The sequence below is a fragment of the Hippocampus zosterae genome, chromosome 8, assembly GCF_025434085.1.
Source record: "Hippocampus zosterae strain Florida chromosome 8, ASM2543408v3, whole genome shotgun sequence".
NCBI classification, from domain to species: domain Eukaryota; kingdom Metazoa; phylum Chordata; class Actinopteri; order Syngnathiformes; family Syngnathidae; genus Hippocampus; species Hippocampus zosterae.
Genome location: NC_067458.1, coordinates 14520043 through 14547468, shown reverse-complemented (window position 1 = coordinate 14547468; position 27426 = coordinate 14520043). Strand labels below are relative to the sequence as shown.

General features: G+C 41.9%; 1 protein-coding gene across 3 annotated transcripts in view; it reads left to right on the top strand.

The window, feature by feature from the left end:
- Nucleotides 1-27426, top strand: part of fbn2b (fibrillin 2b) — a 67035-nt gene that overhangs the window by 22770 nt on the left and 16839 nt on the right. For all 3 annotated transcript variants that reach the window (XM_052074305.1, XM_052074303.1, XM_052074302.1), the window contains exons 5-27: nt 39-134; nt 314-409; nt 9299-9496; nt 10624-10749; nt 14587-14712; nt 18741-18893; nt 19303-19554; nt 20395-20538; nt 20707-20826; nt 20901-21026; nt 21229-21351; nt 21481-21756; nt 21836-21889; nt 21984-22109; nt 22430-22555; nt 22717-22836; nt 24984-25121; nt 25270-25320; nt 25403-25528; nt 25619-25843; nt 26003-26128; nt 26211-26339; nt 26438-26563. In XM_052074305.1, the coding sequence (XP_051930265.1) occupies nt 39-134; nt 314-409; nt 9299-9496; nt 10624-10749; nt 14587-14712; nt 18741-18893; nt 19303-19554; nt 20395-20538; nt 20707-20826; nt 20901-21026; nt 21229-21351; nt 21481-21756; nt 21836-21889; nt 21984-22109; nt 22430-22555; nt 22717-22836; nt 24984-25121; nt 25270-25320; nt 25403-25528; nt 25619-25843; nt 26003-26128; nt 26211-26339; nt 26438-26563 (3183 nt within the window). The remainder of the gene's footprint in view (nt 1-38; nt 135-313; nt 410-9298; nt 9497-10623; nt 10750-14586; nt 14713-18740; nt 18894-19302; nt 19555-20394; nt 20539-20706; nt 20827-20900; nt 21027-21228; nt 21352-21480; nt 21757-21835; nt 21890-21983; nt 22110-22429; nt 22556-22716; nt 22837-24983; nt 25122-25269; nt 25321-25402; nt 25529-25618; nt 25844-26002; nt 26129-26210; nt 26340-26437; nt 26564-27426) is intronic.

Genomic DNA, 27426 nt, shown 5'->3' with positions numbered 1-27426 from the left:
GCTGTGCCAAATAATTCTTTTTCTTTTTCATGTTACAGTTCAGTCGTGTAATATCAGGTGCATGAATGGAGGCAGTTGCGCTGAGGACTCCTGTTCCTGCCCGAAAGGCTTCACGGGAAATCACTGTGGACAGCGTGAGTGCAATCGAAATACATTTCCACTCACTGGCTATAACATTATGAAAAGGTGCACATCTAGTTTATTGACATTCTCATTATTTATATTCTCATGATAGGAGCATGACAAAACATGCTCATGAAAATATTAGACGATGAAGGTGATTAAAATAAATCTTTTTTTTTTTTTTTTAAAGCTGTGTGTGAGAATGGCTGCCAGAATGGTGGACGCTGCATCGGCCCCAGCAGATGTGCCTGTGTGTATGGCTTCACTGGTCCACAATGCGAGAGAGGTGAGAGCTCCTCCTTTACCCATTTGCTGCTGATTCATAATACAGTGGTACCTTGACTTCCAATTCGGTTGTATTTGACTTTTTTGTACAAGTTGTGTTAATGTTCAATTTGTGCATAATGTTTAACTTGCAATAACACAATTGTGAACACTATTGGCTAAAATGCTCCTGTATGCTACTGTTGGTCATGATGGTGGCACTTGGGGGGCTCAGTAGTTTTTTTTAGGTGGTATTTGGTGTAAAAAGGTTTGACGACTGTTCTCATTGTCCATAGATGTGAACGTGAGTGTGATTACGGTAGTTGTTTGTCTGTTTTGATCTGCGATTGGCTGGTGACCTGAACTAGTTAGGTGGAAGACACTTTAAATACTTGGATAGATGAATATATTTTTCCAAAAATCATATTAGATTTTCTTGAGAGCAGAATTTGTGTCGAGATTTTTTAAACGGAGTAAAAGCAAAAAGGCGTTTATCTCAAGTTGTTAGCATAGTGCGAGAGCTGAGGAAGACACTTCGTACTGAAATGCTTTAATGTTTTATTTTGTTTTTTCATCAGTGAAAGACTTTAATGTGGTCATGTGTAGTGTCCCTATCAGCCCAGATTTATTCTACAAATGATGACTTCAGTGCCTGGTTAGCGTTCGGGCTCTTTCTGAGGAAGATGACTTCATGCAGCGCGCAGACAGACAGAGGAGTTTTGTCTCCTGTGCTTGAGTGGAAGCATGTGGCTGCAAGTGATGGAGGGAGGAGATGAATGCAGACTTTTGGTGGATGAAAAGCAACACAAGTAGGAACCGAGAGACGTTTTAGGGTTTCTGTTCCTCAAGTGGATCGTGGGAATGTGGTCCCAATCCATTTAGCTTTAAGAGAATCCTTCGAATGCCTTTTTTAACCAATGCAAGTTTGTCTTGTAGATCAAAACTTAAGAAAATCCCCACATTATGTAAAAAAAAGTAAAAGAAATGAATGATTGTATGTCTACATGCGCCCCGCAATTGGCTGGCAACCAGTTCAGGGTGTAACCCGCCTCTTGACTAAAGGCATCTGTGCAAGGCTCCAGCGACCCTTGTGAGGATAAGTGGCACCGTCTCAGAGAATGGAAGGATGGATATTTGCATTAGAGGAGCATTGTGACAAGTTAAGACTGGCCCTTAAGAAGAAAAGATTCACCAAATTGTATTTTGTGAAGAATACTCTCCAGAATCGACTTAATTATGCGTTTTACAACTGAGCAAAAATAAAACGGTAATACATTTACCTGTACAGTAATGACATTAAAAACACTTTAAGAACATTTCTAAGAACACATTAACGCAAATTGTTGCAATGTAATATCATTGCATACAGTATGCTTGAATGACTTTAAAATGATCTCCGTGTAAAAGGTACCACACAGCCAGTCCTTGCTTTTCCAAAGGTTGCTCTCCTCTCTCAGTTTTTGCTGGTCCTGTTTTGTTTATTGTGTTGACTGGAACTTGTGTTAGCAACTCATCATCTCTACCTTTTGTGTCTTTGGTGTCCCGCTTTTTTTTTTCTTCATGAAACAGTAGAGTCTTGTTTTCTTGGAAAATAAAACATTTAGATGGTTGGGTCTGTCGGAAGGAGCCTGAAAGACATCTGGCCAAAAATAACGCTGCCCCTTCCCCCCGCGTTCCCCAACAAGCCCACAAGACTGACGGCATAGCCTTGCTCTATGGAGTGGCCGTGGACATTTCCTGATGTAAGGAAGGGAAAAAAAAGAAGGATGGATGGCGAGCTGGATGGATGAATGGAGGGAGGAAGACGGGCACAAATAAAAATGGAGTCCCCAGCTGTGTCCACAAAGCCGAGTGGAGGCAAACACCCTTCATATTGGAGAGCAACGTTGTAAAATCTTTGCTTGTGTGGTTTTGTTGCCAGGAGGCCGCACTGAAAGAACTAGTTGTATTTATCCTCACTATTACTCTCATTGAATTGGCTGGCAACCAGTTCAGGGTGTACTCTGCCTTCTGCCTGGAGACAGCTGGGACAGGCTCATTTATACATCCATATACCGTATTTTCCGGACTATAAATCACAGTTTTTTTCATAGTTTGACCGGGGGTGCGATTTATACTCTGGAGCGACTTATGTGTGAAATTATTAACACACGATTATGTTATTTCACGTTATTTTCACATTAAACCACAAGAGGGCACTCTCGGCCTATGTTGATAAATCGACGATGAGTCTGACGTAAGCGGCGTAGAAGAGGAAGCGCTGCATTGTCTTCCTCCCAAGTTGGGGTTGTTTAAAAGTGACAGGCGAGGATGAATATTTCATTTGATTTAGTGATTTGGAGTGAAACTGATAGTTTGGTAAACTTGTTAGCATGTTTTTTATGCTAGAGTTATCTGAATAACTCTTAATATGTTACATCATTACTGACATTACCAGGCATGTCAGTCATGTAACGTTAGTATACTGTACACTTATTCAGCCTGTTGTTCTCTATTTTATTTTTGGGTTTCTTTTGTTTTTGGTGTTGGATTTTATCAAATAAATTTCCCCAAAAAATGCGACGTATACTTCAGTACGACTTATATATGTTTTTTCCTTCTTAATTATGCATTTTTTGGCTGGCGCGATTTATAATCCGGAGCGACGTATAATCCCAAAAATACGGTATATAATGATTCAAGTCTTGGATTGGTCAACGATTAGAAATACATTTGAAATGACTGCAGTTCTACATACCCAGTGTGGCCACCGTTTCGGCTCTAAATACCTCATTGCCTGCAATGAAAAAAATATATCAATAAAATAATGACAGCTTTCCATCCCTCTGCCATTGCGGTATATGACTCCAAAGTCTGTAATATCAGCATTTCAGTTAGTATATTGTATATTAGTACAATATGTACATTGTGATATTTGGGATTTTTAGTATTTTCCAGCAGATTAAACTATTTTCCCATATATGGTGACAAATTAAAATGTTCTACATTTGACAATTACAGAGATACAAGAGTGTGTGCATGTAATAGCGCTGAGCATTTCAGGGGTGAAAAGTCTTTTGCATTTCATGTGTCTTTGCCTCTCTGTAAAGAATATTGAGCCTTTTCCATCTATTGCGCCTCATTGGCTCCCTTTAGCAACAATTTACAGTTATTGGCTTCCAAATAATCGCAAAAGGATAGTTAATCGCGAGTACAGCAAATGATGTCAGTGTGTTGTGGAGAAAATTTCCATGGACGAAATTTGATCCGCTGAGACTATGAATTGTATGATCGTAGAATCGTAACAAGGAACCCGGGACGCTGCGCTCACAAGGAATTCCCATTAAATCAGCGCGGGCATACCATCAAATGGCATCTCGAGTAATGTTTTAATCAAGTCACTAAACACTGTGCCATGCAATATATTATCTGTTCTAAGGCAAGTGCCTAGTATGCCCATTTTAGAATAACGTTACGCCCCTTAAGTGTTCTTGAATGGCTTACAAAGTTACCCCCTAATAAGATATGGATAAGATGACTTAGAGTTACCTCTTGGCACAATATGTCCACATTTAAATTCAGGATACCAGACTCCGACTTAATATTTTCATTGTGCCCTGAAATACTGAGACGGCGCCAGTGTATATTTTTCATCGACAAGTATGTATGACTAATCCTCATCATCAAAAATGAGAATGAGTCCGACTCATTTTGTGAGGAAAATAGTCACAGTGGAAAAGCGAGGAAATTTTGTTTTCGGGATGCGTGGCTGCATATTATCAGTAAGAGAGTAAAAATAAGAGGAGATGTGAAGATTTACTTACTGTGAGGGGATTTATCGAGTCTGGAACTTTATATCATGTGACTGCTGTGATTTATTAACAGTTGACGCCCTTGAACATGCAACAGTCCATCACAGTTTTAATTTCCTTGGCGTATATCCCTACGCGATTATAATTGATTTATTTTTTTTGATATCTTCACTATGATACCAATTGCTTTTATTTAAAAAAAAGAAAGTTTCACTGTCATAAGCTGTTCCGGGTTTTCACAGTGCCATATTATTTGCAAGAGGCATGGAATTGGAGCGCTAAAGCCAAAGCTAGACATCAAATTTATTGCACTGCAATGGAAAAACAGGCAATTTTCTCCAAAAGAAAACACGATAACACACGGAATAATAAAGCCTGCCTTTTATCAATAGTGTTGCCATGTTTGTGTTCCTTTGCCGGGTGCCATTGTGCGGCCATGTTTCCCCTCCTCAAAATAACCGGCAAAGCAGAGATCATGGGTCATATTTTTTTCTTCCACAATGGCTTAGCCGCCGACACAATGACATTTCTTGTTTCAAAGTACTGTAGACAATGTGAACGTTGAATAGATGAAAGGGCCTGATAAGTTTATCCACGTTTCCTGTTTGACTTGAGTGCACCGCTGACGGCTTCTCTCATCTCAGCCTCACTTTAGCACACAACATTACACTTCATGTTTAGGAACGGAGATCTTTCAGGCCTGTTTCTAATGGCTGTGATAATGGTTGGAAGAAATACACAGAGACACACACACATGCAAATAAACAAATGCGCACACTAGACTCATTTATCTAGCAGTGGGAAGAAATAAAATGATGCAATCAGAGTGCAAGACGGTCTGTGCGGACGCACGCTTACACTCAAGCAGACACAACAGGTGCGTTATATTACATTTGGGCAAAAACCAAATTACCAGCTGCGCAAAGTTTAGAAACGACATCCGGTTTGAAATCACACACATGTGCCGACACACACACAGACAGACACGCATACAGCCTTTTATTCATTTGACTTATTGACCTCCTTTTTTTGTCACGTCTGTATGAATGATAATCAACCATGCAATCAACTCATTTGAATTCTCTTATCATTCCAATCCGCCTCTTTTGGGAGTTTTAGAAATGCGTTTGGCATTATTAATGAGTCTGAAATTGACCCCCCCCCCCCCCCCCCCCGCCCCCGCCCCCCTTGCTCTCACGGCTTCTCTTTTCTTCCAACTGCTTGGGTCGGTGCCCGAGCCGCTCTTTACGATCCCACAACTGGACAGCATTGCTGGGAAAGTTCTGCAGACTTCAGTTCCAGACAGAATTGTTTTTTTTTTCTTTTTCTCACTTCATCCTTGAGACAATTTTGTCTTGCCTTGCTCCAACATTCATCATAGCATAGAAGCCTCGGGCTTTCATGAGCACTGACATTTTTTGGGATATAAGTAAAGGATCATATCAGATTAATATCGCCAAAACGCTAAAACTTGGCCGACTAATTTGGCCTGATTGATCAAGGTGAAAGTTCACAAGTACATCATTAGCCTGAAGCAAATTTTGAGCTGGTTTAGAAGTGGCATTTTGAGAGTAAGTGTTAAATAAAAACCCGATGGATGTGACAAGGATGTTGAAACTGGCGATGAGAGAAGGTCTGGAGAATATTTTGGACTCAAGGAGACAAAATTGCTTCCCCATGTTGGATTTCTCTCATGTCCTGAGATGCCTGAGCTCATGCTCCCAAACGCCCACTGAATTTACATACAGGACATCCAGATGGGACTGTGATGTACTTTATAAATGCGTCCCCACCTCACCGCTATCACACTGTATTCACAGATAGGTAAGCTAATGTACCAACATGGAGGATATGCTGGTTGATTTATTTATTTTTTTACTCGTTGGGGAATAGCCTTGTGTGTTATTTCATTGTAAAGGAAGCATTTCTTGTTTAGTTTGACTCAACACTATAGTTGTAACTCGGATATTGTGCTTTGCTACTCACCAAAATGTGTGATTTGTACCTGCATGCATGGAAAGCAGAGACTCATTTGAAACAAGGACACACGTCACTGACTTGGCTCAACTTGCTTCCTTTTCGTCTTTCATCCGAGTTAATAATCCATATTTTTCATCAGTTTATTTCACTTCGGGGGCAGGAGGTCGCGGGGGCAGAACTGAGGAAACAAGTGGCTTTGTTTAAAAGAGAAGTGGTTTAAAATGTCCTTGAGCAATTGAACCCCGATTTGTCATCAATGTGGAGATTTTCAGACGACGAAAGATGTAGCCCCCCCCCACCCAAAAAAAAAAAATTGGCTTCCATAAGGGAGTTACCATTTGGCTTTATTACAATGAAGAATTTATTTCAGCTTTAGATATCTGTTACCACTCAGAACATTTGGCTTTCACTGTATAAATTCCTCGCGACCCTCGTGAGGAGGAGCGGTTCGGATAATGGATGGACATATGTATAAATATGAACATAGTCCTCTCATTATTTCCGCTAAACAAAAACACATTGAATACAATAAATAGTTCACCTCCACGTTAGCCTCAAATAAGATAGAAAAGCAAACAAATTGCAGTTTGTGTTTTTCCGTGGGGTTTTGTCAAAAGAGAGAATTCAATGAGCTGTACACTGTGCAGTCACTCACAAAACAAAACCTCCTATACTCCGATTTGCTGAATCACTACAAAACGGTATTTCTTTGGTCATGACATGCAGGGGTTAAACTCAAAACAAAAATGCCTGCAAATTCCCAAAATAAAAAATTGATAACACTTAGCAAAACAAACAAACAAACAAACAAACAAACAAAAAACAACCCAAAAACAGAAACAACAACAAAAAAAAGAAAAACGTGAAATAGTCAGACTGCAAAGCTGGAACTTGTAATGGCGTTTTTCTTTGTTTTGTTTTCTTTACACTATTGAAATAAAAATGCCATATTTGATCATTCCTTGACAGCCATTATGGTTTCTGCCATAGGCTTTCTATTTATAGTTTTTTTGCCAAACCCCTCCTGCAATTGAAAAACAGCATATGGTAAAGCCATCTTTTCTCCAAGCATTTTGCCATGGTATTTTTCACCACAAATTCACACAATCTCTCTCACTACTCATATTAGTTTTTTAATTATTATTTTTTTCTCATTCTAAAATGACATGCCTTCACACTTATAAAATAAGTCCTATATTATTTATAACCTCATGCATTTTTTTTGGTTTTGTGTTAGTTCGAGGATAAAAAGACCTAGCTTCTGTTTCGCTCCCTGATATAGTATGATCAGTTCAGTTCTAGTTTCTGGATATATATGACTGCACTGAAGGAGAAACGGACTGACAATTCTTCGTTTTTATTAAATTATAGCTGTCTTTTTCAAAGTGTTGGTCCTGTCACTTACTGTATCTTCTAAAAGGTTTTTAATGTTTGCCTAGACATTCCTCAATGGAGCACAACTTTATAAAGCAAATCATACATGCCTACTGAGACCAGCCCCTTTGTGAAAGAGTGTCAAAGGTCAGGGCAACATTGTAAGACTCTTTACAGTGGAGATTCCAAAGATGCATCAAATGGTGAATTGAACCGACCCGGACTGTTTGATGGAATTACGGTGCCAACCCTGTCATTGACAAACGATGAGTCTTTGTTGTACACCTGCAGCATGAGTGATGCTACACATAAAACGATATTTCAAATCTTACAAGATTTTTTTTTTAATCTGTGACAGACACATACAGTCAAGAGAGAAAATCGGGCATGAAACAGTTTCGGACGGATTTTGTGTGGTGTGCTCTAATAATCTCAACACAGAAAACCACACACATTAACCCTTTCATGCACTCTGTAACCTGATAACATGATAAGGTGTCCACTGCCAGATAGTTTGTGTGTGTGTATACCAGGCCTAAGTCTACTGGGATGGACTTCAGCTTCTGCAGGACCTTGAACAGGATGAGCATTAAAGAACATGGATGAATAACAGTGAATCTTTTTGGGGGGTTTTGGGGGGAATGAGATCCAACTAAAGCCTCATGAAAACAGGCTCAGTGGAGTATAAAGATCTTGCGAAGATCAAATAGAAGCATATGGAACGGGCAGGAATTCTCAAAGTGAACTAAGACAAGACAGGTGGATGAGAGCTAGAACTTTACAGGAGCTAGGTTCACTTTGACCTACTTTTCTCAGTTGTTTTCTTTTCTATACCTCCTAAATATTCCTCACATATGCGATCACTTTTCATGTAGCACCAGGAGCTGCTAAGTACAATCAGTCTGTTGACTCCAACGGGACGCCACACTGATTTATCTCTCCATCTCATTCTGTGGGTCCACCGGAGCAGACGGCTCTATTTCACCACATTTCACTTGCCAAACTGCCGACCGTGCAGTCTCACAGTGTCAAGGTCGTCGTTTTTAAAATGTAGATTGTGTTTTCTGTGGCCCTCCAGTTACAATTTCTTCTTTGTGAGGGCTCTCCGTGCTTGAAAGGAAGAACATTTGTGTCGCTAAAGAATGGTTTGAGCATGAGGTCACTATTTTCTTTACGTACATTACGTTATCTCTGCTGTTGATGACATCGTCTTCCTGTGGAACAGATATTCACATCCGACTGACATTTGTCTCATGGAGCGCGTGCATCGCATTTGGCGTGTTGTCATGACTACATTGAAAATGCATTGTCACATTGTGGCATTCAAGTGAAGCGTGACTGATTGTCATACGGACATGGCGACACGCTGCTGTTAGCTGTCTATTGTGTCGTATCGTTTCAAACAAATGCTACCATTGTTCAGTTTCTAAAAAAGATGTTGATACGTCCATGCACGGCAGTGGTTAACCGGTGCCCAGCTACCAGGACCAGTATTGTTCTCATTGAGCCTTGATGAAAACTGCTACTTGTAAATGCTTGTTTTTTGTTTTTGGGTTCAATTTAAAAGAATGAAAGTGACGTTTAGTTTTAACTTCAGTGAGTCATGCTGTGATGCGCCGCCAAATATCAATGACTCAAACTCGGTGTCTCCTAAAATAATCCTCTTCCGCAGAACCAGATGTGGTCAGCGGAGTGACTCAGAGTGTTATCATAATGCAATCAAATGTCAAGGATTAACCAATCGTTTCTTCTCCGTTCCACAACAGATTACAGGACCGGGCCGTGTTTCACGCAGGTGAACAACCAGTTGTGTCAGGGCCAGCTCAGTGGAATCGTGTGCACCAAGACGCTATGCTGTGCCACCATTGGACGAGCGTGGGGACACCCCTGCGAGCAGTGCCCCGCACAGCCGCACCCATGTAGACGCGGTTTCATCCCCAACATCCGCACCGGAGCTTGCCAAGGTCAGATGTTCCTCAACACCCCAAACATTAATCATTATGTGTCGTCACCTCCGCTGAACACCCGGCAACATCTCCAGGCCAATGTCAACAAGTGGGAGACCTGTTTACATGTACACAGGATGCTTATATCCTGAGAAAATGTATGATGACATATGTTATTTATCAGTAGTGTCAGTATCGGCGTCATCGTTATTGTAACTTAGCTTTCTTTCAACATTTACATTCAGACATTTTTACCCGAAGGAGTCAAACTGTGATTTGTATGACTTCAGTTCAGCGTCATTCTACTGTAGAGATTCTACTCTACTTCGGCTTAAGCTTGAAAACTCGTGATATGAAACGAATTAAGCACAAAGAAAAACAAAAAAATGCTTTCATCATGGGGGGGATTAACATTTTGGAAAAGCCCAGCCCACCCAGAGTTGTATGCACTGAAATGGTGTCGCTTTGGCCGGATATCATCTAGTAACCCGCTGTAGGTTAAACAGATTTTTGTTTATTGCACCTTATACATATGCTGAAGTCACCAAATCACATCAGAGCCTTCAGTGACAGCTCGCTGGAGCCACTACAAAGTGCACGTGACCATGAATCCAAATGTAACGAGTGCATCCAGGGTGTTGGCGGCTACATACTGGCTGTGTCTGGCACAGAAGAGCAGACAGAGTTGTGTTCAAATGGAGCAGAGGTTGAATGTGTTGAGTCGGATGAAAAAAAGGCTCTTAAATAGTCTCTCCACTGCACGTGCTCAAGGGTCTTTGGATTCTGAAGAGCGTCAAGGGGGAAATAAATCCACTTTACGAAAACGTGTATGCACGCCGTTACACTCATTTCCCAAAGAGCGCGCCTGCTGACATATCAGCAATACCGGGAAAAGTGACTCACTGTGAATTCTGGGAAAACTGTACATTTAATAAAAACGTTTCCTGTTCAATGGAGCTCATTTGCTGGAAGTTACTCATTTTGGGAGCACTTCAATTGTAAAATCTTTTAATAAACCACAACAATCTGACAAAATGGCCTCACAAAACGCTTTCTTGAAATGTTTATGCCAGGCTGCATTACAGAGACTGAGCTTTGGAAGTTTTAGCCTTGTTTTGATTAGTTTCTGTCTCTTTTGTCGCTAGATGTGGATGAGTGTCAAGCTGTACCGGGTCTTTGCGCTGGAGGTAACTGCATCAACACTGTGGGATCCTATGAGTGCAAATGTCCCGCCGGACACCGTCAGAGTGAAAAGAGCCACAAATGTGAAGGTGAGTCAGAGGATCAATTTTACAATTGGGAGTGTTTTGTTTTTCACTATACGTGATGCTAGAGGACCCAAAAAGCAGGCGGGCACAAGAAGCAGGGTGGACTAAACAAAACATATTAACACTGACAAAAACAAAATCCAAACCACAAACAAAATCCTGGAAACCAAAGCAGCAAACAAACAAAAACCCTGTGACAGAAACCAAACATCATGACAGGAACACACAACGATCTTACCAAGACTGGCAGAACCCAGGAAACTAAATAGAAGCCAACTGATGAGACAACAAGGAACACCTGGACAAGACACAAAGGGTTGAGCGAGCTGATTGGTTGACACAAGGGACCCAGATGACGAGAACAGGTGACTACAAAACTAAACGAGGAAGACAAAAGCACACAAGGAAACAAAACCAAACAGTATCATGAGAGTTTTCTGAACTGCCTTTACATAGCAAATTGGAAATGGTCCACTGGATTCATCCGAATATTAATTAGAATATGAGAGCCCACCTCCTGCCTGCCTGTGTGGAGTTTGCATGTTCTCCCCGTGCCCGGGTGGGTTTTCTCCGAGTACTCCGGTTTCCTCCCGCATTCCAAAAACATGCATGGCAGGCTGATTGAACACTCAAAATTGTGCGACGATGCGAGTGTGAGCGTGGATGGTTGTTCGTCTCCGTGTGCCCTGCGATTGGCTGGCAACCGGTTCAGGGTGTCCCCCCCGCCTACTGCCCAAGGACAGGTGGGGTAGGCTTCAGCACGCCCCGTGACCCTTGTGAGAATAAAGCGGATCGGAAAATGGATGGTCTGGATGGATAATGTGAGAGAGTTTTAATTAAAATGTACTCTTAAGAGTGGTTAGCACATAAGGTTCACAGCTCTGAGGTTGGCAGTTCGAATCCGAGCTGCAGCCTTCCTGTATGGAGTTGACATATTTTCCTCATAGATAGAGAGATAGATAGATGTAAGGATCTTTATGGTCCGAGTCGAAACAATCACTATGCATCCTTTCAGGTCAGGTCGCCATGTTTCTGCCTTTCTGCCTTCCTTAGCACAAGTTGAGGGCCTGACTGAGGTTTTGAGGCAATCTCGATAAAGTGCAGTTAAGATGTGAGATATGGGTGTCTGACTGTTTTTGGCACCTGGTTTTTATGGTCTGCTTTTACTTGAGTTGAGTCTGCGATTTACCATTCTTTTTTTTTTTTAATCCGTCCTTCTCTTTTCCCCTTCGTAAGTGCAGTCATTTGGCTGACTACCAGCTGTTGCTTTTGAACAAAGGAACACTTGGGACATGTTTAAGTTACACACTCCCATCACTCTCGGCTTACTGGTTCCCTTCCTATTTGGATTAGATGAATCTATGCATAATGGCGAAGGTTTTTGATTACATACCTCATTCACATGCGCGCTGCACCTACAGGAAGGGGAGGTGGTCATCACTTTGTGGTTAATGGTTTCCACCTTTATAAATTCTAAAATAATCCGGGTTTTTTATTTTTATTTTTTAATTTATGAGATCAGACCAGAAGTGGGAAAGGCAACCAAAATGTTTACTCAAGTAAAAGTACTATTACTTTAGAATGGAGATTAACTATTCTATATATATATTGCGCGTCGTCCCGCACGCGGTCTGTCCTTCCGTCTGTCCCTTTTCAAAACGTACCTACTTCACCGCGCCGCTGCGTGCCGCCACTGCGCCGCTCAGGCAGTGGCTCACTACGATCGCGCGGGCATCTTAGCGAAAAAATGTTGTCTACCCACAAGCATTGCAATGAAATTGTTAGTTATTTAGTAGAGCTAAACATCTCTTTATTTTCGCGATAAGCAATGAAGATGAACAAAAAGTTGAACCAAGGAACAACACTTTTGTGGGCCGAAGGCCCACCTTACCAGCCTTCCGCAGGAACTAGCTGATGAGCCGCCCGGAGGGCGGCGAACCACCACCTTACCAGCCTTCCGCAGGAACTAGCTGATGAGCCGCCCGGAGGGCGGCGAACCAGCTAGTAGTTCTATATAGGCTTCAGCCATATTTCACATCAATGAGCCACTTTGAAAACATTGCTTCTATGTGGGTTTATGGAGAATTCCTGAGTAAAAGTAGCATTCAGACTCAAAAGTAAACATTAAAGCTACACTGGCAAGGACATCCACCCCACTTGCTTTGTACATGCGGGACCAGAAAAAAAGCCTTATCTCAAATGTTCTCACAAATTTGGAAGCATCTAATTGTCTCAAACTTCTCAGTGTGACGAAAAACGATTTTGTTTGAATCCAGGAGTCTGGTTCATGCCTCGGTGGCTTAATTAATTCAAAGGTTTGCTTCAGCACTTTTCTTCATGTAGCGTCGCTTACAGGAAATAGTGAAAACACATACAGACGTAAGTCATATGAACCACACGGACATGCAAGCTGGAATTATACCCCACAGCGGTTCAGTAATTGCATAGGCATATAAATAAGTGGCACACATCACAACAATCTGATACAGCATCAAATTTCAGTTTGGGTTTCCCCGCATGAAGCAACAAGAACTCTTCAAGCCAGGCCCTGAGTGAATAATAGTCATTTAATATGGTGTCATAAAGCATACCGGACATAGGTGGGCCCCCTCAGCATTGGTGCTTTGGTACTCTCGGAGGTCATTGCCATTCCATTTGGGGTTTATGGAGTTCTTCTCTCTTATATGGAACGTTAATTTAATTAGCGGCTGTATATTGGAGGAGCCTTGTGTTTGCAGCTTTAATCCCGTTTGAAGAATAACAACATAATTGCTTGCATGACATCATGCACTGATTGTAGACTTGAATAAGAGAGCGATTAGTTGGTTGGGCTTAACAATATTTTATTACGTGGAAATGTGGTGTGGAATGAGTAGGGGTTTGTCCCCGTCTGTCCCTTTGGTCTCATAACATTATTTCTTTCACACACACAAACACACACACACACACACACACACACACACACACACACACACACACACACACACAGACGCACAAAGAAAGAAATTCCACAAACAATAAGAGTCCAGTTGCCAAAGTTTAACCTTTGTGGATTTGCATGACTGAGAATCCATCCATTTTCTTCCGCTTATCCGGGGTCGGGTCGCAGGGTAACAGTTTTAGCAGGGAAGCCGAGACTTCCCTCTCCCCAGCCACTTCTTTCAGCTCTTTCCGGGGGTTCCCAAGGTGTTCCCAGGCCAGCTGGGAGACATAGCCTCCCCAGCGTGTCCTGGGTCCTCCCCGGGGCCTCCTGCCGGTGGGACATGCCCGGAACACCTCACCAGGGAGGCGTCTAGGAGGCATCCTAATCAGATGCCCGAGCCACCTCATCTGGCTCCTCTCGATGTGGAGGAGAAGCGGCTCGACACTGAGCCCCTCCCGGATGGCCGAGCTTCTCACCTTGTGTCGAAGGCATAGGCCAGACACCCTGTGGAGAAAACTCATTTCAGCCGCTTGTATCCGGGATCTCGTTCTTTCGGTCACAACCCATAGTTCATGAGGGAATGTAGATGGAGCGGTAAATAGAGAGCTTCGCCTTTTGGCTCAGCTCCTTCTTCACCACGACAGACCGATACAAAGTCCGCATCACGGCAGACGCTGCACCGATCCCCCTGTCGATCTCTCGCTCCCTCCTGCCCTCACTCTTGAACAAGACCCCAAGATACTTAAACTCCTCCCACTTGGGGCAAGATTTCCCCCCGACCCGGAGAACTTACACACACACACATATAAAGAAAAAAAAGACAGCACACTGGTATTTTTAAAATTCGGTTGTAACAGTAAGTTAAAGTTGCGACTATGCAATTATGCTACTCGGCTAATGATCCAAATGTGTTTCAGATGTTGACGAGTGCAGCACCCTACCCGGCGTGTGCGACGGCGGCGAGTGCACCAACACGGCCGGTAGTTACGTATGCACCTGCCCGCGAGGTTACATCTCCAGCACAGATGGCTCAAGATGCGTGGGTGAGTGTCACCGAATGTCCGCACAACATTCCGATGCTCTTCCCATTCGTTCGGCCATGCCGTGAGTCAGACCGGCCTGCAAAGAAACACACTTTTGTGTACTCTTTTGCCTTCCGCAGCATTAATTTGGTGAGGCACGGATACACAGCATACCTCGATGACGCGGCCCATGAAACATTACCAGGTGTTAATGTAGTCAATCACAGCAAACAAACCAGGTGTTCGCTTGGAACATTACGTTCAGGCTGGTAAAAGCATCATGTGTCTTATGTAATGCGAAACCTGTTCACCATTAAAACATTTTTTTGTGTTTGTTTGTTTTTGAATTAAGAGCAGCCTTTTGGGGTTATTATTATTTTTTTTTGTGGATCTTGTACTTGCCATTCCATCAACAAAGCTCACCATGGGCACAATTTAAACACAGCAATGCGTGCTTCAGTTTCCACACGATATGTTTCTACATTTTCTTAATAACAAGTTCTTTTGATAAAAACACACATTGCCATTGCATGAGCTTGATGACATGGTCTTTTCCAAACAATCAGATTTATGCCATTTTAAGCGAAAACATATTAGAGAGGAATGGGAATCAAAAACACTTTGGAATAACACTCATTTTGACTGGAACCAGAGACGTATGAATATAAATGATAAACATAAGCGCAATTATACATGTAAGAGTCTTTTTAAGAATGCTTTGGACAAGATGAAGTTGGACTTCTGCAGTATTTTACTTCCATGCAGCATCACTATAGTTGGACCGTATCTCTTGTCATCAGCCAGGCCTGAGGTCACCCCCCCCCCCCGCCCACTCCCTATGCGTTGTCATGCCCAAACAACAGCGAGCCTTCTCCACCTCAGTTCAACAGTCAAGTATTGAGTATTTCCGCTAATTGGAAGCGTAGGCCATGAAAAAAAAAGCCAGAGATGTCCGCTTGAGTTTGGTCACAAGGAGCCAATTGAGTCAGCCAACCCTGACTTGAACCTGCACTTTCTTAAGAAAAATGTGGATGAAAATAATTAAAAATGTCTCTTGAAGAGAGACAGATTTTAAAAAAAAATATCGTCCAGGAGAAAAGCATAATGGAAGTTTAGTCTCCATTTTTATGTTCTATTTCTCCAAAACTGATGCCCATGCATATGATTTGGTTACATTTTTTTCCATCTGTACTCTGAGGTCTATCCTAACCTCGCTTCTTTGAAATGGGGCTTCGGTCCTCGGAAGGGAAATAAGAAAAAAAGACAGCAAGAACAAATTAAACGGGTGCCAGACGCAACCCCCCTGTTCATCGTTCCTCTGCCTTTGTCCCACTTTGAATCGGACCAGACAAGATGCGAAGGAGACAGATAAAGGAAGCCAGACCCGCCAGCGTATCCGTTTGATATCATCTTGGAATATTCTGAAGCCTGTAATCTCAGGTCCCACCTCCAAATTGGACTAAATTCAACACATGCTTGAATGGAGAGAAACATGGCCTGATCAATTCTGAGTTGCTACTCATTAGAGTGACACTAGACACTAAAACTCATTTTTGGGGAAGCAGGCATAAACATACTGAACGTACTGCATATAAGGCTGATTTGTTGCTTACGTGACCTTGTTAGAATACATTTCATGCAGAAACATTTAGACAAGTTCCACAAGTGTCATTCTCAAAACAATCCCCATTCAAACGGAGCTGCAATCACGACCGAAAACGTCTCATTTGCATGAGAGTACAACAAACACATCAACTAGAAATTTGAATGGACTCTAAATCTACGGTACACTTGGTAGCCATCTTGAGCGACACAAACGTAGCAGCCCCGCGATCTTTCGTTCATGAATTAATTTCAGTCTTTCGCATATGTGCATTTTCTTTTTTTTAAAAAAACAGTTGTTTTTCAGAGTTGAGACATCAATAACATTATTTTTTAAAAACATAAACTTGGTGAAGCACTGTCAAAATTGTGTCTCTGTTCAGTGGGAGATAAAAATATATGAACCCTTTGGAATTTCTTACATAAATTGATTTATATAATGATCTTTATCTAAATCACACGAAAAAAAAAAAAAAACTATTTGCTTCAAATAATACCACCCAAAGAATGATCCATTTTCATATTTCACAGGACAGGGAAGAAAAAGTAAGTAAACCCTTGGATTTAGTTAATAACTGGTTGCTCCTCCTTTGGGCAGCAATAACCTCAACCAGCATTTCCTGCATATGCAGATCAGACGTGCACAAACATCAGGATGAATTTTGGACCATTCCTCTTCACAAAACTATTGCAGGATTCCTTGGATGTCTGTTGTGAATACCTCTTTTGAGCTCATGCCTGTTTATATTTAATCCAGATGAGTGATGGCGGTCCATGGGAACATTATGCTTCAATGGACAAACGTCGGCCTGCAAAAGGCATTACTGTGTAGGGATTTTGGTCATGTAGAGTCAACTTTGTAGATTGTTTCTTCTGCTAGGAAGTAAAAAAATATATATATATATATATATATATATATATATATAATATATATATATATATATATATATATATATATATATAATTTTTTTTTTTCCATCAATTAGAATTTGGTCCAGTGTGGAATGGGTAGCAGTGGTGGCACTACAACAGAAGCAATGTACATGAATAGTAAAAACAAACAAACAAACAAACAAAAATCAGATGGTAAGATAATTCTTTATTTTTCCTGGCCTGTATGCCATTTTTTCCCCTCAAATGAGAAGGCCAATTTAAGAATTAATGGCTGCGGTGAGGCGGCAAGGTAACTTGGTCCACGCTGGATGTCTCGCATGGATGCCGTGATAGAGGAAGCCAGTAGGGGCTGGTGGGAGGGCGTGACAGTAATCAGAGCCTAATGCCCTGTCACATGGTGGAAGCCGGGGGGAAAAGATCCGTCCAGTCGGTTAGGCTCTATAAACACCTCTCTTCAAATGAAAGCACATGCTGGCGTCGTGGCACAACGTAAACTGCCATCTGGTTCCAATTAAAAGTCTTCGTCATCTTCATCAACAAATCCCATCGAAGTCCTCCAGCTCGCGCGGTCCTGTGAGATGTTAACAGGTTTTAACTCACATGTTGACTTTGTACACTTCGTGAAAGCAAATGGGAATGCATATCTGTATCAGATGCTCGTGAGCGTGTGTGGAATTCAAACATTCCCACACACTGCTGAGTCCCACTAATGTTCTGATCAAATTGGCAAGAATTGCTCCACATGGAACTGATTAATTCCAGACTGCTGGCTCATTAGTGAGATAATGGACATGTGGGCCCCGCGAACATGCACCCCGCCTCCCCCTCTTTCAATAATGCTTACATTTTTCTTCTTCCCCTTTTAAGAAATTTCCAAGAGATACCGACAATGCCCTTCCCCACTCGCTTTCTTCATTTACACATGCTCGTTGAACTCTTAGCCCGCTGACCTCAACCTGTCCAATTGTTACAAATAAGAGCCATCTCCTTTATTTTTTCCGAGGCCCCTTAGATGCTGGCAGTTAGTCGAGACCCCAGGCAACCTTTCTTCTACTGCTGACTCATAAAAGAACTTCCTTCCCACCCACCATGGAGGGCGCGGGGCATCCGTCTGCCTTGGTGCTTCTGTTTTCAGAGCAGCTATTACCAGGAAATTTTGCATGTGTCATACAGTGGCATGGCTGGAAAAATACTCGCGTTATTAGCTGAGGTTTAACACAGTGCCCTTTTGTAATTGAAGTGTGCAATCTGTTGACTCTCTGAACAGACCCGCTGTCACTGTTGGTTTTTTGTTTTCACTCCAGACATAGTCTTGGACACCTGTAATCAAGACTAGCCGCGGGGGAGGGGGTTCCTCTACGCAATTTCATGTACACTACAGTCTTTCTGATAAACACACCTGTTTGAAAGGACAAGCTGTGTCTAAAATTTAATGGTACAAAACTCAAAAGAAATGATGGATAACTTATTTTATGTTATTTTGTATTTTATTCACGTAGAATACATACATATATAATGAAATCTAATTGTCTATATGCCCAATCTTATCACAGACCAGCGTGTGGGCACGTGTTTCTCTGCACTGGCTAACGGTAGATGTGCTGCTGAGCTGACTGGCCAGTACACCAAAATGCAATGTTGCTGCGACACTGGCCGCTGTTGGGCTTTGGGACAGATTCCGGAGATGTGCCCTGTGAGGGGGTCTGGTGAGTGTAAACACACATAAGTATTCATGTTTACATCCTTTACATTCCACCAAAAATGGAAAGTTTACACAACTGATTGAAATGGTTTAGAAACCAAAACTAAAATGACACTCACAAGAGTGCAGACAATCCACTAAGGACCTGCATCATCAGGTCCAACACTGATGGGGTTTTCACAATGATAAATGATGCATGGAACAGTTCTGCACGAAAACAAAGTTGTGCTTGTTTGTTCTTCGAACAACCCCTCTGCATTGTGGAAATTGTAGTTCTCGATACAGGAAAGAAATGCAAAGGGCAAACATTCCCCTCTTGCCTTCATCATTTTGTGTATTGCTGTGTATGTGAGAGCTCAGACTATTTAAAAAAATGAACCACTTATTTACCTTCTCCTTCCTTTATTTCATAGACGAGTTCCGTCGTTTATGTATCGTGGGCGTTCCTCAGGGACATGGCCTCCCTAATGGCTACCCCAACGGATACTTCCCTAGCAACAATGGCTACGGACCCAAGTTTCCCAATATTCCCAACGGGAATGGCGGCAATGGCGGAAGCTTCGGGGGAAATGGTGGGAGTTTCGGAGGGAACGGAGGAAGCTTTGGCGGCAATGGGGGAAGCTTTGGAGGCAACGGAGGGGGACTGATGACCCATCACCAAATAGGTGAGTTAGACTGGTTACTAGTCAATCACAAGTTGATTTTGGGACACTATGTAGGACTTGATCCGATGCTATTTGCACAGAGGGAAACTAAGTGAACCGTTACATCAACAATAACTTGAATTCATTTAGCATAAGGGTTATTCCAGAATTGGAGGAGAATTTAGACACGAACATTTCTGAAAAATGGACCATATATAATTTATGTTGTCAAGTAAAACAGGTTTTAAGCGATCGTATAATTTAATTCATGCAACTCAACTTGCTGTTTTTGACTCAACCTGGTTCCAGATACTCAGGCACTTTAAAAACAGAAATTGGAAAATGTGGCTAGATTTAAAATCTTTTTAACAATTAAGTAAAGACATTGATATTTTCATTTCATTTGTTTGCTAATTACCTCCATTACAATCACAAAGTTGAAAGTTATCGGTTCGCAAACCAGTGGCAATGCTAGCCTACGAAATCAAGAACTAATGTCGAGAGCAATTTTGAAACATGTATTAATGTCTGTTTGTGATGTATGAGTAACATTGAGTGGCATTGGTTTGAGCGACATACTCCAATACAGCTAAAACATTGACAAAATATAAACATGATGAAATATGAAATTCCCGTAGATCTTATATGGTCACAGCAAATAGCATGATGACGACATTTCTGGTGAGTCATGTAGCTCACTTTTTTGCCTTCTTCCTCTAAAAAAAACGTTTGTAATGGGGTATTATGTATGTTGGGGCAACTTAAGAGCACATTTGGTAAGACTTACGTCTGACCCATGTATTTAATGAATTTTTTGGGGTGGGGGGTTTCTTTTCCTTATTCTGTTTTGTCTCTGGTCAGGCACCGTCACTGTGAATGACACTATTGACATCTGCAAGCACTTCACCAATTTGTGTCTGAATGGACGCTGCATTCCCACACCCACAAGCTATCGCTGTGAGTGCAACATGGGCTACAAGCAGGATGTACGTGGGGAATGCATTGGTAAGTAACATGCCCACAACGCATCATTTATCCCCCCCTTACCTCCCCCATGCATAGAACCACGGCAATGTACTGCCACCTTCTGTCAGTTGCTGTAACTTAACTAACATGAATTCCATGACACCTGCAGCAATCAGTTATTTAGTTTGCTTTATCTTTTCATTGTAGATGTTGATGAATGTGTGAGTAATCCATGCATCAATGGCGACTGCGTCAACACACCGGGGTCATATCACTGCAAGTGTCATGAGGGATACCAGGGAACACCCACCAAGCAAGCTTGTATTGGTATGTCAAGTGGAAAAAAATGCATCTGAATTCAACTTTAAATATGTGTTAATATTATTATTTCTTCGGTGTAGATATTGATGAGTGCATTGTCAATGGGGTGATGTGTCGCAATGGACGCTGCGTCAACACCGAGGGAAGCTTCCAGTGTATCTGCAATGCCGGCTTTGAACTCACACCTGATGGAAAGAACTGCATTGGTAAGGAGATCGACTACTTATATGAAATTAGTGGATACAGTCTGCATGTGGATATTTCAAGCCGATTAGCAATGTCGTATGTTTATGCGACATGTCCAAATTTAAAGTCCCCTTAATGAAATTATTGTTACTATTATTACCAATCTTGTTATTATTATGATTTGTCTTTTTAACTTGCTTTGTGGTCTCCTCCCCTCTCCAGATCATGATGAATGCGCCACCACCAACATGTGTCTGAATGGCATGTGCATCAATGAGGACGGCAGCTTCAAGTGCATCTGCAAGCCCGGCTTTGCCCTAGCACCAAACGGACGCTACTGCACTGGTATGTTGATGTATTTTAAGATCAGAACAAGTTGAGTCCTGAAATACATGAGACTCGGATTGATACATTCCACTCCAATTAGAGACATAAACCATGAAAATTGTGATTGACGTTCCCTCTCTCCAATAGACATCGATGAGTGTCTGACGCCTGGAATTTGCATGAATGGCCGCTGCATCAACTCGGAGGGCTCCTTCCGCTGTGAGTGCCCACCGGGCCTGGCTATCGATGTAGATGGGAGAGTGTGCGTGGATACGCACATGAGGACCACCTGTTACGGAGCCATAAAGATGGGCACATGCTCACGGCCCTTCCCAGGAGCGGTGACTAAATCCGAGTGCTGTTGTGCCAATCCCGAACATGGATTTGGAGAACCTTGCCACCCATGTCCCTCTAGAAACTCAGGTAGAAATCTAAATGGGATTCTGCGTTTCTGGATTGGCGTAACACGGTGCCAATTTCAACTGTATATGTGATCTTTCAGCCGAGTTTCAGGCTGTGTGCAGCAGCGGTATCGGCATCACGGCTGATGGTCGAGGTCAGTATGACGGTCGTCAGTGTTGAGAACCACCCCCCCCCCCCCACTTCCCACTTCAGTCACCGTAAAACTATTTTTATCAACTTGTTCCCAGACATCAATGAGTGCGCCCTGGATCCGGATATTTGTCAGAACGGCATTTGTGAGAATCTGAGAGGAAGCTACCGCTGCATCTGTAACATCGGCTATGAGTCAGACACCAGCGGCAAAAATTGCGTTGGTGAGGTTTTTTTGTTTGATTTTTTTAAAATACTGTTTATCATTACATGTCAAAGTGATACCTTAGAGCACCAACTGTGCTGGGGTGTGTGCATTTTCAAATGATATGTAAATCTTAGTTTTGCTCAAATGTTTCATACCTTTGCAATGTTTCATACATAGATTTGTAGAGTAGTAGTATATCAAATCCAACTTTTTTATAGGGGTGTCAGTAGAAATATTTAGATACACCGACTGGACGCTTTATTAGGTACACTGACACTGTGTGTGTGTATATGTGTGCGTGTATTTGCTTTTAATTACGCTTTCTCTCTTTTTCAGACATCAATGAGTGTCTGGTCAACCGCCAGCTTTGTGACAATGGCCTGTGCAGAAACACTCCTGGCTCATACACATGTTCCTGTCCAAAAGGTTTTGTCTTCAAGCCAGACTCAGAGACATGTGAAGGTGATCACACACACTAACATGCGTGCACGCCAACAAACACATGCATCCTAGATTGCATCTGTTTTTGATTAAGGTCATAACAATGTGACCTAGTTTCCACTATAAATATGTCGCTCTACATCGCTGACCTCAGGTGTGCGTCATTGTGTTATGTGTTCCAGATATCAACGAATGCGAGTCCAGTCCGTGCATCAATGGGGTCTGTCGCAACGTGATTGGGTCCTTCAACTGTGAGTGCACCCACGGAAGCAAGCTGGACTCTACAAACACCATCTGTGTGGGTAAGGCATCCTGACGGCCAAGTGGTTCTACACGTTAAACCACGAGTTGGCAAATTTTTGTACCCTAAGGGTGCATTTTATTTTCAAAATGGACTGATGGACAAACAAAGTTAAAATGTTTATGGAAAAAAAAGAGATTCAATACTTTGATAACTCATTCTGAAGTTATAGTTGTACTATTTAAAATTATTATTTTGAATTGGTTATTTGTTGAGATAAATGAATAAAAATTAGTGAATTACAAGAACATTTTAAAGAAAAAAAACTTGATAATGTGAATGCTTGGTCAGGGATTAAAGAACATAGCTGGCAGTATGTGTTCTGTAGGCCATACTTTGCCCATCCCTTCTCTCAACACTTTACTCTAATGGCTTTTCAACCATGTACAATGAAATATTTCAAGTTCTACCCATGTTAGGCCTGCCTTTTATTTGAAAAATGACATTATATTTTAAAGGTGGACATCAAAAAAGTAATGGTGCATACTGTATATTCATGCGTGGAGCATATTAGGTAAGGGAATGTCCTATAAAGAAGAGATTAGTGTCAAAACACAAGTAGAATTTTGGGGCTATATTTTGTGCAAATGTAACATTTAATTTGACTGTAAACATTTAGTTTATATACAGGTATCATATTGAATTCAGTTTCTGAAAAAAGTACTCTGAAAGGCACTTTGAACAGGTACTGGTCATCTGAAAACAGTTGGTTTCACACAATTTATTTATTTATTTTTAATAACAATAAACTTCCTTTAATGTTATTAAAAGGAATAAAAGCGGGTCATGAGTTTGCGACAATGGGAAAATGGGTCCCAGGGTGACAACAGTTGAGAACCACTGCTCTTAAGCGTACCGTCCTCCTATTTTATCCTTGACTATGACTGCTGAGGAACATACTATATCCATACATTATTGGCCCTGGAAAAATAGTTACCTGACAAATCTAATAATTGGTCTGTATATTAGTGTAATTTTTTTTAATCTCCGTCTCCAACTAAACACCCTAGAATCTGTAAGGTGATTTATTGGAGATGTGTTTGACCTTGGTTGCACACTGTGTTATACGATACACTGAGACAAAGCTACAAGTTGGCATGTACTATATTTTGTCTGCTCTTGATAGTTTTAGCTTGTTTGCAGCTTTGTTACTTTTGGAAGGTTCCTTGCTGCTACTGGAAATGGAAGGTATAATTAGTCCCAGAATACTGTAAATACTAAAATTAGCATGAGCCGTCTTTGGTTCATACTCTATCTGCTTTTAATTTGAGGGATCATCACTCACCCGTAAAGATGAAGTGGAAAGTGATTTGCTGTTTGTGTGGTCTTGTGAGAAAAGAGTCACTGCAGTCTCTTCAATAGTATCTATCTAGCTAGTTAGCTAGCTATCGGTCGGTCTGTCTGGATTGCTTGCTAGCTAGCTAGTTAATTAACGACGGTATCTATCAGTCTATGATATCTATTTGTGTCACGTAGCAAGGTGGTGGTGGACCCCAAAAAGCAGGCAGGAGGGAGGAGCAGGGTGTACTTGAAGTTGTGTATTGAATCCAAAACAAACACAGTCCAAAGTAGCACACAAAAATCACAACTGTAGCTAAAACAGAACCGCGACCAAAACATGACCAAAACAAACCTAACAGCAGCAGACAAAAGGCAACAAACAAACACGACAGGAGCCAAGAGCAACAGCAACAATGACCCGACAATGAGTGGTCGGGCTGGGAGTCCTTTTAAAGCCACTAATTATCTAACGACCAACAGGTGTGCAGCTGCAGGGAAAAGCCCCACAATGCCACCTGTTGGTTACAAACCGAAACATGACAGTCTGTCTATTTGACTGTCTGTCTACTTCTAAAATCCACATTTGAAATGTAGAGTTTGTCCTTGGAAATTATGGACTGTATTTGCTGCTGAGAGTTGCTGTCATAAAACCAAAATGCTAATCACACTAACAAACAAAAAAGGGATGTTTCCACAGATACCATGTGAATAATCCCCTCAATGTCATGAACAGTATATGATAGGTCTAGTGTGTTAGATATATGCTTAAGCATCAGAATTAAAGGATTTCTAACAGGTCCATCAAGTTTCATGAAAATTAGCGTGCATCCCGACTCGCATTTCATATGCTCTGCTTTGCCCCCGCAGATAGCATGAAGAGTACTTGTTGGCTGACAATACAGGACAACCGCTGTGAGGTGAATATCAACGGGGCCACGCTCAAGTCTGAGTGCTGTTCTACATTGGGAGCAGCCTGGGGAAGCCCTTGTGAACGCTGCACGATTGGTCAGTGAATACCTTCAAAGTGCAGCCATTCTAAAGATGCAGATTGTGTAGAGCAGTAGAAACTCTAAACAATACTCAGTGGACAATAGGTGTATAATGATAATGAGGTATCAATGTCAAATTTGTGACGGATCATTTCTGTGAGTAGACACGGCCTGTTCACGAGGATTCGCTCGCATGAAGGGCCTTGTCTGTGAAGGTAAAAACAACAAACCACCCAATTAATAGATAATCAGTTGATCCCTGTGACCTAAAAGGGACCTTGACATTATTCCCTCCAGATATCAACGAGTGTGAGGTGTTCCCTGGAGTGTGTACAAACGGCCGCTGTGTGAACACGCAAGGCTCCTTCCGCTGCGAGTGTGCCGAGGGACTCACTTTGGACAGTACTGGCCGCACGTGCGTGGGTAAGAGGACACATTCAGACACATTCGATAAGAGCCAAAGCCCTAAAACAAAAATCCTAACATCATGACCGCATTTTTTTATTCTGCAAGATATGCGCAGTGAGCAGTGCTACATGAAGTGGCACGAGGATGAGTGTGGCGAGCCTCTGCCTGGGCGGTACCGAGTGGATATGTGTTGTTGCTCTGTGGGCGCCGCCTGGGGTGTAGACTGTGAAGAGTGTCCCAAAGCCAGCTCGCCTGAGTACAGAGCCATCTGTCCAAGAGGCCCTGGTTTTGCTAACAGGGACATCCTAACTGGCAGGCCCTTCTACAAAGGTAAATTTAGAACCACTGTCAGCCATAGTCACAAAAGATGTTTTAAAAACATTTCAGGTTCAAGTGTGTAGTATCCTCATTTATTTCATTAAAGATATGCATGTTTCCTGTTTTATCATAAACTAAAATGCTGGATCTGTGTCTGCATGTTTTCCACAGATGTTAATGAGTGCAAAGTCTTCAATGGTTTGTGTACTCATGGAACTTGCCGGAACACCATTGGAAGCTTCAAGTGTCGCTGCAACAGCGGCTTTGCTCTGACGGCCGAGGAGAGAAACTGCACAGGTACACGAAGATGAAAAAATAAAGCTATTATCAGAAAGATACAAGTTGTTGAGCTCCGTTTAATCCCATGTTTGTCTATTAGACATCGACGAGTGTCGCATCTCCCCGGACCTGTGTGGTCACGGTACATGTGTCAATACTCCTGGCAGCTTTGAGTGTGAATGCTTTGACGGTTACGAGAGCGGCTTCATGATGATGAAGAATTGCATGGGTAAGTCACACACATTAGCAAAACACTCTCTGGCCTCCTTTCGATGAAGAAATTGTTGTCTACATCTCCTTCCCTCTTGTCTTTCTGACGGTTGGCAGACATCGACGAGTGCGAGCGCAACCCCCTGTTGTGTCGCGGCGGGACCTGTCTCAACACTGAAGGCAGTTATGAGTGTGAATGCCCCCCAGGACACACGCTCAGCCCCGATGGCTCGGCTTGTGAAGGTACGACACAGATCATGCAAACTGGGCAGGAGGCCGGCCACGGATTTGCTTCTTTATGGAGAAAAAAATAGCACGTCAGGCGCCTTCATGTCAATTCTGCATATGGAGTATAATATTGCATATGGTCTCTGTTGACCATGGACCTTTAGCTTGGCATCACTTTTCCCCACTTACAGGGTTGTCCTTACACAATAGTTACACCAACTCAATTCGATAAAATCCAATACAAAAGCACAGACAACATTTAATTTACGACATTGTTATTCAGTGGAGGCTAGACGCTGTCCTCGCGGACTTAAAGGATGAAGTCACAAAAGATTTAAATTTACTTACATTATAATTATTATACTTAAATATTTAAATTGAATTTACACTAACTTTTTGCAATGTTCTTTCTTGGCCTCTTTGTGAAAAGTAGTTGAGAAGTTTTTGCGGTAAGCATATGAAAAAAAAGGCCAATGAAAACATTGTTGACCTTGACTGATGTAATAAAGCTCAATTTTGATTCATGATGTTTGTATTTTCAGTTGTAGATTTCACCGAGGTAATAACAAGATAAAATAAAAAAACGTTTTCACCAATTGCATTTTGTTTGGCTCACAACATGCCATTGTGTTGAACTCGTGAACATAAAAATATAATATATATATCATAGTTTGTTTCCAAGTTACAGTTATCAGTACCTAACTTGGCTCCGCCAGAGGGACAAATTATTAGACACATCCATTGGTGCAAATTGCAACCACACTATTGTTAATATAATATGTGTTAAACAATTTGAGCATTATTAATATTCTGTCTACTAGATTAAGAATGTGCATCTTTTAGTTGTTGCTTCTGTATAGGATTTTAGTAGATTATGC